The sequence below is a fragment of the Canis lupus genome, chromosome 5, assembly GCF_003254725.2.
Source record: "Canis lupus dingo isolate Sandy chromosome 5, ASM325472v2, whole genome shotgun sequence".
In the NCBI taxonomy this organism is placed as follows: Eukaryota; Metazoa; Chordata; class Mammalia; order Carnivora; family Canidae; genus Canis; species Canis lupus.
In genome coordinates this window covers 76,110,852-76,125,304 of record NC_064247.1, presented here as the reverse complement: position 1 = coordinate 76,125,304, position 14,453 = coordinate 76,110,852, and the positions used below count along the sequence as shown (strand labels likewise).

Below are 14,453 nucleotides of genomic sequence, written 5' to 3'. Positions count from 1 at the left end.
ACAGAGAGAGAGAGAGAGAGAGAGAGAGAGAGGCAGAGACATAGGCAGAGGGAGAAGCAGGATCCATGCACCGGGAGCCTGACGTGGGATTCGATCCCGGGTCTCCAGGATCGCGCCCTGGGCCAAAGGCAGGCGCTAAACTGCTGCGCCACCCAGGGATCCCCCATCAACCTTTCAACCTAATGGTTTTAGGATCTACTTTGCCTACATACATAATTTCATTACATGCATGAAATTATGACTTTTTTCTATCAATCTTGCTCCAATATTAATCAGCTGGGAGTTTTCATTTAAAAAAACTTCCGTGGGAGTAGGTGGGAGGAATGAATAGGCAGAGCAAAGAGAATTTTTAGGGCAGTGAAAATACCCTATATAATGATGGATAGTTCATTATACATTTATTCAAATCCATAATATATATAACCCAAAGGTGAACCCTAAGGTAAACTACAGACTTTGAGTGAATATTCTGTGTAATAAATGCACCATTCTGGTGAGTGATGCTGATAACGAAGAGGCAATGCATGTGTGGAGACAGGGGTATATGGGAAATCTCTGGACCTTCCTCTCAGTCTTGTTGTGAACCTCAAACTACTCTCAAAAAATAAAGTCTTAACAAAAAAAAAACCCCTCCTTCATCAACTATTTGGTTTTCCTGAATACAGTTCACACAGAAAAAACAGAATAAATGTTTAATTTACCAGTTTTCAGAGTAATGATTAAGGCTCTAATAGGATGTTGATAAATGAGATTTTTAAAAAGTACATGATTATGAATTTATAGATTTTCCACAGATTTGATGTATCATTTCAACGTAAATTTCAATCCATAATTGAAGAGTACATTCATTATTTGTTTTGAAGTTTAAATTGTCCCATTTTAGGCCACTAGGAGCCCTTTCAAGGTTGCTCTTATACCTATAGACATGATGACGCTCTGAGAGATGGCTTCCTTGCTTTCTAACACAATCAAGTGCTGTAGGCTTGCCTTGTTTGTCTCCTATCCTAAGCTTGGAAAGCCATTTCTCCAAGAAGTCCTGGTTCCTTTCAATGGGAAAAGATCACAATCTAGGGTATCAGAAGGTAAGCAGGGCATATGCTCTAGGGGTCTCTGCCCACTACTGCTAAATAAAGTTCTACTTGCAAAATATATATTATACTAGGACATCACAAGTAGCAGACTAGACAGGGTACTGAATTTACAAAACTTTTCTTTTAAATAAAGAAGCTACTTCCTTATTGGATGTCAAAGAAAATGCAAGAGGATAGAAAATGCCATTACAAAGTGACCAGTGCACTGGGTCACAAATCACACTAAATTTCAAGTTAGGGCAAATCCTGTACATACATATTATGGCCAAGGAGGCTACATAAAGCAGAATCTAGGACATGTAGGAGGAAACGGTAAAGTATCAAAACACAAGCCTAGTGTTTCCAGCTTTCTGGAGGCTAAGCTTCCTGGATGTTAGCCTTGTGAATAAAACACCCACCTTCCTTTTTTTTTTTTTTTTTTTTTTAAGATTTTATTTATTTATTCATGAGAGACACAAAGAGAGAGAGAGAGAGAGAGAGAGAGAGAGAGGCAGAGACACAGGCAGAAGGAGAAGCAGGTTCCATGCAGGGAACCAGACATGGGACTCGATCCTGGATCCCCAGGATCAGGCCATGCATGGGCTGATGGCGGTGCTAAACCGCTGAGCCACCCAGGCTGCTCAAACACTCACCTTCTAAAACAGCAGCTCTAGTCTCCTCTGCCTGGGCAACAACTTCTTCAAACTCTGTGGAGCTATCGCTGTCAGAATTGGAACTACTTGAGACCTGCAAGTCTTCAGAAACAGGATTTCTGGTCTCTGAATCACGGGAGGTGGTTGGCAAATGAGGCTGGGTCCGGCTCACTTGAAAGTAGGCATCCAATGGTGCTCTGGACCTATATATAAGCAGAGTAAAAACAGAATTACAGCACAATGGACCATAATCACAAGAAAAATCCACAGCAATCTGAAGGTAAATCCTAGTTATTTCAACCCAACTCCAGACTGTTGAATGTTGCCTTTGAAAACTGATGCAGAAATAGCACTTTTAGGCAGATGTTGGCTGGCCTAGACATTCTCTTATCCACTCAATTATGACATTAGCCACACTGGAGGTTGACTCTTGCTAAAAGCAAATTCTACTTTACTGGCTTCTGGCTATGTGTCGATATCTTTTAAAGAACGTAATGCAGCAATCTGTCTACTGGTATTATTATGTGGTTGAAAGAGAGAGGACGAGAAGAAAAAGAGCTCTGTTGATCAAATATAAAATACAGCCTCACAGGATTCTGCTGCTGTAACAATGCAAGACCAAGGTCTTCTGGGACAAAAATGAAGTCTGGCTTCAGTCATCATTGCTTTACCTCTTATTTTATTTTTAAAGATTATTTATTTATTTATTCATAAAGACACAGAGAGAGAGAGAGAGAGAGAGAGGCAGAGGCACAGGCAGAGGGAGAAGCAGGCACCATGCAGAGAGCCTGACGTGGGACTCGATCCAGGGTCTCCAGGATCATGCCCTAGGCTGCAGGCGGCGCTAAACCGCTGCGCCACTGGGGCTGCCCTTTACCTCTTATTTTAAAACACTATTTTTCTTTTTATGTTTAAATAACGTCACATTAAGGTTAAAAACAGCATGAAATCAAAAACTACCTCAAGATGAGAAGAGCTGGGAGCAGTTTTAACACTTTAGTCTCTTCTGGCTGGCTGAGTTTTAACCACACCCACTACCTTTCCACAGTTTCTCTCACATCCAAGCTAATCAACCACACCCTACTTCTGGTACAGAATGATATACAATATTAACAACCAAAAAGGTGGGACAGCTTGGGTGGCTCAGTGGTTTAGCGCCACCTTCAGCCCAGGGTGTGATCCTGGAGACCGGTGATCGAGTCCCACGTCGGGCCCCCTGCATGGAGCCTGTTTCTCCCTCTGCCTGTGTCTCTGCCTCTCTCTCTGTCTCTCATGAATAAATAAATAAAATCTTAAAAAAACAAAACAAAACAAAACAAAACCAAAAAGGTGTTGTATACTTTAGAACATACTTCCTAATTAAGAATTACAAAATAGAGCAGGCCGGGTGGCTCAGCAGTTTAGCACTGCCTTCAGCCCAGGGCGTGATCCTGGAGTCCTGGGATCAAGTCCCATGTCGGGTTCCCTGCATGGATCCTGCTTCTCCCTCTGCCTGTGTCTCTGCCTCTCTCTGTGTGTATCTCATGAAAAAATAAATAAAATATTAAAAAAAAAAAAGAATTACAAAATATTGGGATCCCTGGGTGGCTCAGTGGTTTAGTGCCTGCCTTATTTTTCCATTATTGCCTTCTTTTGTAGTACTTTCAAGTGCACCATTTTAATTTTCACTTTTTACTACATATCTTTATAGTTCCATTCCCTCCTCACTTTTGCTGAATTTATGTCCATCAACACAGGTTCATAGTTTTTTTTTTTAAAGATTTTATTTATTTATTTTGAGAGAAAGCAAGCATGAGCAGGGGGGAGGGGCAGAGGGAGAAGCAGACTCCCTGTTGAACAGGGAGCCCCATGAGGGACTGGATCCAGGACCCTGGGATCATGACCTGAGCTGAAGGCAGACACTTAACCAACTGAGCCATTCAGGCACCCCTAAAACCTTTTTATTTTAAAATAAAACACAGATAGGGGCACCTAGCAGGCAGAACCATCCAGGTACCCTACAGTTATTTTTTTATGCTGCTTTTTCTAAATTAGAAAGAAAAAAAATTACAAATTAAAAACCCATGTGTATTTTCTATTATATTTATTTACGTAGTTATCTTTGTTAGTGCTCTTTATTTCTTCATGTGGATTCAATTTATGTCTGGTGTTCTTTTTTTGGGGGGGGTTGTTCTTTAAGGACTCTAGTAATTCTTGTAGGTTAGGTTTCCTCTAAAGAAATTCTGGGTTGTGTTTTTTTTTCTTTTTTAATCCTAGAATGCCTCATTGTTCCTTCATATTTGAGGGATAGTTCTGCATGACACAGAATTCTTACTTTTTTTTTTTTTTTTTTTATTACTCTGAACAGGTTGGGGGCACCTGGGTGATTAAGTGTCTGACTCTTGATTTTGGCTCAGGTCATGCTCTCAGGGTCATGAGTTAGAGCCCTGCATCTGGCTCCATGCTGGGTGTGGAGCCTGCTTAAGATTACCTCTCTCCCTCTGCCCTTCCCCATCCCCAAACACAAGTGCTCTCTTTCAGCAAACAAACCAAACAAACCTCTGAACAGGCCACTCAAATGCATTCTGACCTGTGTGTGTATGTTGGGGCAAACCTTCAGGAACTAGCCAGACAAGCAACAATTCTTCTTGATTGTGCAGAGCCCCAAGATCAGCCAGGATTGAGAAGTTAGTGCCTTCTTAGGTCTTTCCTGGGCATGAGCACAGCTGTACACGGCCCTAGACATGTATGCAGCCTTCTAGATTTCCAAGAATATGTCAGAGCTTTTCAATACTCCATGAAGATCTCATTTCTCAGCTTTTCCTTTTAAATGTTTTAGTTTAGATTCCCCCCGTGGTTATGCACAACCTCAGGCAGCCTGAGGAAAAGGCTTTCAGCTTTTTAGACTGGGCAGAGTGCTAAGTCAGAAAGAACTCTGTAAGTGGGATCTTCCAGGAAACCAAAGAAAGAGAATTCTCTGGGAACGAAGCTTTGAAGGAGCTCGAATCCCAATCTACTCCCTCTAAGTGGCTGTCAGGCACTTGGTTTTCACAGTTACCATCGAGGTGGAGAACGATATGGGAACAGGGAATGCCTGAAGCTTACTGTTCTGATGTTCAGCTGTTTTTTTTAACATTTATTCCCTGAATTACTTTAAGCATTTACTTAATTTCCAGAGTCTTATAAACTTTGCTCTTTTTTTTTGGAGGTCTTTATTTTTTTGCTGATGTCAGGTTTTCTTTTTTTAAAAAATGCTAACAAGTAAGTTTACCAGCTAATTTCGGCAACTGTGTGCTAATAGCAGCTATGACTACCATGACAACAAGCACATAAGAACAGTATCTCCTAAGGTCATTTTAATCAAATGAAATCCAGACTAAAGTTAAGCCATTCATTAGGCTACTGAGATGCATAATGAGCATGCTGCATAGAAACTGGTTAATAATTAAGTGGTTAAAAGAACCCCACTAATTAACATTAATATAGCAAAAGCCATTTCCAAGGTCAGGTGGGGACAAAGGAAAGAGGAACTATCATCATTAGGAGACAGAGCTAGGTTTTCTCTCTGGGAGTGCAACCTTCACAACAAGAGATCCTCCTCTTTGCCTGCACTCATCATCTCTGAATTAAATAATAGTATAATGAGTTCTTGCCCCTTGCTTACCCTCAGTAGTCCTACATTCCATAAGCTCCATGAGAACAGGTACCCTTATCTGTCCTGTTCACAATATATCTCCAGGCAAAGTTCAGTCTCTCACATAGTGGAATATTAGAAATTTTTGATGAATGAGTGACGCTGACAGCCAGAATCAAGCAGCCTCAAACAAAGAAACAGGAAAGGTGTTTGTGATCTTGGCTGAGAAGCTGTTTGGAAAAATATCTCATTACTCAGCTTCCCCCAACTTTGGCTTCTCAGTGGAGTCTGAGGCAAAAGCTGCTCCCCCTGGCTCAGGCTCTCAACACCTGACCCAGAAAGGGTCTGTCAGGTGAGTAAGTGCCAAACACCATAATGAAGAATTCACGTTAAGAAATTCAGTAGGTGGAATGACTGGGTGGCTGGGCGGTTTAGCGCCGCCTTTGGCCCAGGGCATGATCCTGGAGTCCTGGGATCGAGTCCCGTGTCGGGCTCCCTGCATGGAGCCTGCTTCTCCCTCTGCCTGTGTCTCTGCCTCTCTCTCTCTCTCTCTCTCTCTCTCTCTCTCTGTGTGTGTGTGTGTCTCTCATGAATAAATAAATAAAATCTTAAAAAAAAAAAAAAGCAATCAGTACTAGGAAAAGCTCCTGTTTTTTGTGAATTTAGTGTGGAATTTGCTTACAACACAGTATTTAGGGGAAAAAAAGTTTTAAGGCCACATTTATCTGGCTCCAGAATCCATGTTTTCTTCATTGAACCACACAATCTCTAGCCCTTTAGGCTTATTCCTTTAGTAGAGACAAATACAACTGTCAGTCAAATAGCTCAACTGATATCCTTTAACAACTAAATTCTGTAATTTAGATTTAGAATCTAGACCAGTCCCTGAGCACAGATTCTATATGCATCAAGCAATTTTCTGATTAGAGTCTAGCTTCTAGACTAGACTCTAATCAGAAATTTCTTTTAGGAGAATCATGCTGCCCATGCCAGAAAGAGACTTTGATCCCTGTGGCACTTCTAGTTCTCTCTGTAAACTGGCAACTGGTTTTTAAGTGTTACACCCCTATGAGTGGGTTCCCAAGTCTCCCACAGAAGTAATCAACTCCGCCCCGACTCCCCTCTCCCCATGGATGAGTATATGAACAACCAAGGCTGAGGAATATGGTGAGGTCTCTTGGCAGTCAGCCAGTTCCTGGGGCCATCACTCTCAACCCTCAGCCCACACACTTTGAAAGGGTTCCCAAACTCGGCTACAGGGTACCTTGACCTAGGACACAAACATGAAATCTTATTCTGCCTTCATAATCAGAGGGAATGATGCCTTAAAATAACAGTTACATGCCCTTGAAACTCTTATCAACACATGACTAAGCACATCATCCCTGAGAGGTCACATCCAGAACTGACCAGGCTAGAGACTAGATCCAGAGGGAAAGCAGCACCATCTCCCTCCTCCATTCAGCAATCAGCAGAATCCATGGAAAAGGATGCTGAATCGAGGATCAGAAGGCACAATCCCAATTCCAGAGCTACCCTAGTCAGAACACAAATTATTCTATTGGCTTTCTTATTTCCAAGACATAGTCAATAGATGGCCTAGTTACTGCTTTTTAGTATTGTCTCATTATTTTCATAATGTTAAGAAAACAAATGGATGTGACTGAAGTGTCCTCTATCTGCCTGCACAGAAAATGAGTCAGATCCAGGTTCCCTTATCAACTCGACCTTGACCCTGAACAAAAGGCTTTCTCAGGGTCCAATTTCCTTTGCATATAAAATGAACATGGTGTTAAATCTCTTAAAACGTTATGAAAACATTTAGGAGGCCAAATGTGAAATAAAGTATTTTAAATAAAGCAGGATGAAGTTAAAAAACAGGCAAGGCATAGCTGGTGGTTATAAAAATAACCATGTCAAGACTTGATATAGCTAAGTTCTTTCAGAGAAAAGTTCAAATGAAAAACTATGAAAGAAAATTATTTTCAACTCTGCAACACCTTCTGAGATGAGGAGGGCTGGAATGTTTCCCCACTTAGTCAGATAAGCCCTAAATTAATTCACATTTTACTTTTCACAAGGCTTCTCTAAGTCCAGCCTGCCGGTCTTCCAAAGTCTACTGCACCAAAGTCTACTGCATCGTTACAAGGAATGCCAATGAACAATGGAACCTGGGTAACTGGAGTGTGGACTTTTAAGTCAAAATATACTTTTTTCATATGCAAATGATCTGAAGAAGTGCCAGCCCCTATAGAAACCGTTGCTGATAAACTACCACCTAGTTTTCAAAGCACATCAGGGTAAATTATCCCTCAATGACTTTGTGAGTAAATAAGGCAAGCACCTTTTATTTTCACCTGACTTGTGAGGAATTGGGAGTTCAGAAAGGCCATATAACTTGCCAAAAGTCATAGTGCCACACCTTGGCAGCACTGGGCTCATAGTCCCAATCTGGCACGAATCCCAAGATTTTTTTTTAAAGATTTATTTATTTACTTATGATAAGACACCTGGGGTGGAGGGGGGGGGTGTGTGCAGAGACACAGGAGGAAGGAGAAGCAGGCTCCATGCTGGGAGCCCGACACGGGACTCAATCCCGAGACTCCAGGATCGCGCCCCGGGCCAAAGGCAGGCGCCAAACCGCTGAGCCACCCAGGGATCCCGAATCCCAAGATTTTTAACATTATTTTTACCTGGTACTGTCTGTCCTCTGTGACCCTGTAGTTCTTGACCTGCGTGAAGATCCTCTCATCCTTCTGGATCTCACTGGTCCCACGTTGTGGTCTGATGGAGGTCTCAGGAATTCCAGCATGCCATGAAGTCTCTGCAGCCCACTGATGAAGCTGTTCATCGAATCCAATGAAGACACTTGGACAGGGGGGTTAACACGAGATCGCTGACTATGCTCCTCCGAAGCTCCTGGATTAATGCTCTCCACACGATCTTCTCCCAACAGCTCCCCTTCCTCTGTCAGGCCAACAGACACGTGTGGAGCAGGCTGGGGCAGGGGTGGTCCCTCTTGGCTGCTGACCACTTCTGCAGGTAGAGCCTGGAGCACGGGTGGTCCCTCTTGGCTGATGACCACTTCTGCAGGTAGAGCCTGGAACACGGGTGGTCCCTCTAGGCTGATGACCACTTCAGCAGGAACAGGCTGTTCTGCAACATGATGGTCTAACTGCCCATGAAGGTTATATTCCATTGCTTCGTGAGCCATCACTGGGGAAGTAACATTCATAAAAAGTATCAGTAAAATAGATAAAACATGCTATATGTCCATGATATAATTATATCTAAGTCTTCTAGAACTTCTGCTTAAGATCATTCTTGGGACGTCTGGATGGCTCAGTGGTTGAGCATCTGCCTTCGACTCAGGGCGTGATCCAAGATCCTGGGATCAAGTCCCGCATCAGGCTCCCTGCGAGGAGCCTGCTTCTCCCTCTGCCTGTGTCTCTGCCTCTCTCTCTCTCTCTCTGTCTCTCTCACGAATAAATAAAATCTTAAAAAAAATCATTCTTGACAAAACTGAGAATCTTAAAATAAATAACTAAAACCTCCTCTTTAAGTCAGAAGTGTTTGGTAATCAGTAACTTTTTTCTCCATAACAAGTACTTATAACTAGTTAACCAGTTTGCCCTTTGAAAGCATAAAGGCATGTGATCATAGCACTATCTTCTAAAACAGAAAGATCTATGAAATAATAAGACTGAACTTTTGTGTTTGAAAGGAATTTCCCAGACCTCTAGCAGCTCTTTATTGTGACCCAATCACAGATATTCACTAAAACAAATGCATATAATACTGTATTTTATTTTTTAAGATTTATTTATTTATTTATTATTTATGATAGACAGAGAGAGAGAGAGAGAGGCAGAGACACAGGAACACAGGAGGAGGGAAAAGCAGGCTCCATGCCCGGAGCCCGACGTGGGACTCGATTCTGGGACTCCAGGATCGCGCCCTAGGCCAAAGGCAGGCACCAAACCGCTAAGCCACCCAGGAATCCCCCTGTATTTGATTTTAGTAGGCAATATTTAACTTCACAGCACCAAGTTACAAAGAATAAATAGAGAAAGGACACTTTTACAGTTGCAAAATTAACTCAATACTAACTCAAAATTGAAATTTACCTAATTTGTCCAAAAAGGCTGACCAAACTTTATTTGCTCTGTCCTTTTTTGTCTCCCATCTCTAATGTTATTTGTTAGCCCATTTAATAAATACTTATCAAAATAAATAAATACATACATACATACATACATACTTATCAAGGGCCTGGCATGTCCCCTTCATTATTTGTTTCTTGTCTCTAATTCCATTATGTTAATCCATTCAAGAAATATTTATTAAATACCTGTTAAGTAGTCAGATACTCTACAGAGGTGATGACAGGATAAAGCTGTGTAACAGATTTTACATTCTAGCATATGGAAGAATGAATAAATGAATGGATGAATTAATAAATAAATGTGGGGACGCCTGGGTGGCTCAGCGGTTTAGCGTCTGCCTTCGGCCTAGGGCATGATCCTGGGGTCCTGGGATGGAGTCCCACATCAGGCTCCCTGCATGAAGCCTGCTTCTCCCTCTGCCTAAATCTCTGCCTCTCTCTCTGTATCTTTCATAAACAAACAAACCTTTTAAATAAATAAATAAGTAAGTAAATAAATAAATAAATAAAATACCCTGCTATTTGTCTTGGGGAGTAGGAGTCAAGGAGTACCATTTTAATAGTAAAAGCCCAATGGTTGTTATATATGGTTTAGCCACTCAAACAGAGCTCCCAATCAGCTTTGTAGGGGAGGGAGGGGCTCCCCCCTTTAAAACAAATAGTCAAGGATCAATTGACATTTGAGCAAAGCCTCCAATATGAGAGAAAGAGACCAAAGCAGACAAACAGAAGAAACTTGGAAGGGAAAACAATGCAAGAAAAACTGTAAAAAACAAAAAACAACAAAAACCAAAAACACAAACCCAAACACAGAACAAAAACTCCCCCAAACTTATGAAGAAAAGAATGCCAGGGGGAAAAAGGACAAATTAGAAAACAAGAAAGAGCTCTTGGAAATGAAACATGACAGTCAAAATAAAATATTTACCAGAAAGATTTGAAGATAAAGGAACTCTTCCACAAAGCAGAGTAAGAGACAGTTGAAAAAGGCAGTAATAAAATTAAAATGTGGGACATTTGATGAACTGAACTCCCAGAAAGTGAACTCAGAAAGTCGAGAAGAAAGTAAAACAAAACCTTTGGTCAAGGGATCCCTGGGTGGCGCAGCGGTTTGGCGCCTGCCTTTGGCCCAGGGCGCGATCCTGGAGACCCGGGATCGAATCCCACGTCGGGCTCCCGGTGCATGGAGCCTGCTTCTCCCTCTGCCTGTGTCTCTGCCTCTCTCTCTCTCTAACTATCATAAATAAATTAAAAAAATAATAATAATAAAAAAACCTTTGGTCAAGATGGAACCATAAGCTCTCTTCCCATTAAGAATTCCAACACAGGAAAAAAAAAAATTCCAACACAGTAAATTTTCTCCAAAATTACATCAAACAGAAAAAAGCAGGTTATATAAAGGAATCTGCTATAATCCCATTCTTAGGACACTTAGAAACATGCAAAACCATGCTATTAACTGGACTTAAAAATATACAAGAGTAGTACAAAACAAGCATGAAAAATAAATTCTAGAGGAGAGTTCAGAGATACACATGGGGCTTCAACTACATATACTTTTTTTTTTTTTAAAGGATGCAATTATATAATTACAGCAAAAGGTCAAGGTCAAGATTTGTTAGATCTAGATGTTGAGTGCACAGGTCTTTTTCTTTTTTTTTTTTTTAATTATTCTCTACACTTTTCACATGGTTAAATATTAGAGAGGAAATTTCTTCCCATCATCTGTCAGTTCTGATTAGAACAATAAGGCAGAGAGCCGATCTCGAGCAGCCTCGGCCTTGACCTCCTCGCGCCAAACAAGCGCGGGCAGCGAGAGTGGCCGCTCCAACAGTAACCTCCCACCGCGTCACCTTTCCAAGCTTTGTTACTCAGATCGACGTGCGCAAAAGGCGGGACGACGGCCGCCAATCAACCGGCTAAGGCCCGCCCCCGCCCCCCAACACCTCGGCGAGCCCACTCGGTTCAAATCCCGCCCCCCGCCCGGCGCGTACCACCCGTGGCACCTTGGGCGGGTTTCCTGGCCGCTCTGTTCATCTTGTTGGCTTCTAAAACCGGGATAATAAGAGTATTTACGCCACAGTGTCGCTGGGAGATGAAGCTGGGTGACAAAGAGCGGGTTCCTCGGTGAACCGGAAAGCAGCGCAAGGAATGGGCGTTCAAGCTCAGAGCGCTGGGACTTGAAGAGTGGGAGGCTGGGCTCCCCCGAGCGCGGCCGGCGGCGGCCTGCCCCCCCCCCTCGGGCGCCTCCCCGAGCAAGTCCGAGAGAGCTCGGGTTCGGGCGCCTCGGGCCCGACGGTTGGGCAACCCGGAGCCGAACCTCCCCAGGCCGCCGGGGTCCGTGCCCGCGCGCGGCTCCGCTCGTGGGGCGTCCTCAGACCCCGCAACCACGAGTCCCGCCCGGGAAGCTACTCTGGAGCCAGAGGCCCAAGGCCCCGACGGAGGCAAGCGCCCATCTTACCTGGGGCTGGGAGGGCGCCGCCGGGCTTGCCAAATCGCCGCAGAGGCGACCGCTTCTTTGAAACAGCTCGCCGGGACCCGGGCCAACAGCCACTTCCTGAGCATCTCAAGCGGCCCGCCTGAGTCGCGGGCGGGGCCTGCTCCTATTGGGCAGCAGTCCTGGACGGCGGCCAATAGCCTCTCTTCTTCTTCTCTTGGTCGCCGCTCCCTGAAAAAGCGGCTCTCTCATTGGCTGGCCCTTCGTAAACTGTCGTGTGACGGGGTCTCGGACGATTGGTAGAACCCTGCGTCAGTCACCTGGTGCCCAGCCCACAAGGAGGAAAGCGGAACCAGGGTTTCACCACTCTTTATTTGAACTTTCTGGCGGGAGAAAGTTGTAAGGATAAGATCTTTCGGGAGCCTGCGGCGTGGGACCATCGCGTTCTTGTATATCCTCTCCAGACGTTGAAGAGCTCATGCAAAACAACTGACCTACACCATGTCTTTAATCCCCAAAACCATTGCAATAAATTGCCTGCTACTATAAACTATCGTCACGTGACTTAACAGCAAACATTTTTGAGGAATCTCACTGAAAGTCGAAATCCCACTTCCAGGAAGACCTAGAAAATCTAAACCTCAGGCAGAGACTGCACATTGCCAACATTTTATTTACTCAGCTGTCAATTTTCGGTGGAATTGATGGCAGAGGAGGGCATAAATAATTGAAAGTCATGGATAATTCAATTATTTTCTCTTCTGAAACTGCCACTAAAGTCGGTATTAGCATTTTTATTTTTTTCTTCCTTTGGTGCCATCTAAGGAACCTGCTACTAAGCCCTGGCGTGTATAATATGAGGAGAAACGAAACTTTCTTTTGTACACAAACATGTATGTTATAGAATGAAAAACGTCTGCACTCATATAAATCCTGCATGTTCAGTGGAGAAAAATTAAAGGGTACAGAGAAGCAAAATAGAAAAATCGTCTCTATCCAGAGAAGTCATCAACTTAAAGTTTTGTTTAAAATCTTCATCTATCTAAATCTATTTTAGATTGGTTGGGATAGTGTTATAGGTTGGGATAGTGTTTTAATCTTAAAATATATATTGAATTGCTTCCCATGTTAATGAATGCATTAACACATCATCACATACTGAGTGATTCTTTGAAAAAAAAAGAATAAAAATAGGTAAATTATCACATGGTAAATAAATTGGACAAACAGGAAGGGCTACTTTGTGAGAAGTATACAGGATGTTTCTAAATGATTCTGATATTCATTCACCCAATGGCCATGTTTATTAGCTAGGAGAGAAACAGAATAAAGATACACGCCAGAAATTTATAGTCTTGTCTCCAACTTCCAAGAGTTATATATAGCTAGAGGGAGAAGGTGTTGGCTATGTCCCATTTTAGGGGGTGATATTCCCACTTTTATGGGTGACTATTTAAATACCAACATGTCTAATGGCTCATTTGTAAAAAGACCAAAAAAATGCACTAAGAATTACTTCATAGAAGAGGTGTTTGGATGGATGTCTTTTTCTTTTTCTCCACCAAAAGACATGACTAATGAGTTCTATACTGGATGATAATAATTAAGGCCTGAATGTAATTTCAAATGTAAAATTTGAAAGAATTATCAAAGTTAAACAAAAGATACCAAAAGAGAGTTTTAGTGGAAAACTTTATGCTCAGGCTCTGAGGAAAGTCATTAATTTTCCTCTACCATTATGAGTACCATCATTCATTCACTCATTCAGTCAGCAAATATTTGTTCAACAATTACTGTAATCCTGGCTCTGGTCTGTATAATATGGATATGGTATATAAGACAGAGAAAACCTTGACCTAGAGAACTTCTAGGGCACTTGAGTGGCTCAGTTGGTCTGACTCCTGATTTCCGCTCAGGTCATGATCACAGGGTTGTGAGATCAAGTGCTGCTCTCCGTGCTGGGCATGGATCTACTTAAGGTTCTCTCTCACTGTCTCCCTCTGCTCTCCACTCGTGTTCATGTGCTCGCTCTCTCTCTCAATAAAAGAAAAGAATTAGCATAATAAATGATGTTTGGAGATAAGAGGGTTTTTTTTTGTTGTTTGTTTGTTTGTTTGTTTGTTTGTTTGTTTTTAAAGAAAAAGGTGGGAGGGGATCCCTGGGTGGCGCAGCGGTTTGGCGCCTGCCTTTGGCCCAGGGCGCGATCCTGGAGACCCGGGATCGAATCCCACGTCGGGCTCCCGGTGCATGGAGCCTGCTTCTCTCTCTGCCTGTGTCTCTGCCTCTCTCTCTCTCTCTCTGTGTGACTATCATTAAAAAAAAAAAAAAGGTGGGAATTTCACCCCTAAAAACAGAATAAAAATACAAGCCAGAAAAACAAAACAAAAAACTCTTCTATTTTCCTAAGGAGAGGCAAATCATCAACCAATAATCAAGAATTAATTAGATAATCTCAAGTAGTAAGTATCATAAAAACAGCAAAACAGAGGGACATGAGCGGGAAGTGCTTAGGAAA

At 42.6% G+C, this 14,453-nt stretch overlaps 1 protein-coding gene across 4 annotated transcripts in view; it reads right to left on the bottom strand.

The window, feature by feature from the left end:
- The window catches only part of RFWD3 (ring finger and WD repeat domain 3), a 40,238-nt gene extending 28,120 nt beyond the window's left edge, over positions 1–12,118 (bottom strand). Inside the window, exons 1-4 of one of the 4 annotated variants that reach the window (XM_049109616.1) lie at positions 11,963–12,080; positions 10,579–10,735; positions 8,030–8,552; positions 1,724–1,926 (exon numbers count right to left, since the gene is read on the bottom strand). In XM_049109616.1, coding sequence (XP_048965573.1) covers positions 1,724–1,926; positions 8,030–8,550 — 724 coding nt within the window. In that variant the 5' untranslated portion in view covers positions 8,551–8,552; positions 10,579–10,735; positions 11,963–12,080. Of the gene's footprint in view, positions 1–1,723; positions 1,927–8,029; positions 8,553–10,578; positions 10,736–11,507; positions 11,752–11,962 lie in introns of those variants that run through there. The other 3 variants (XR_003127763.3, XM_025426828.2, XM_025426827.3) reach the window with 3 other exon arrangements.
- Positions 12,119–14,453: the final 2,335 nt, after the last annotated feature.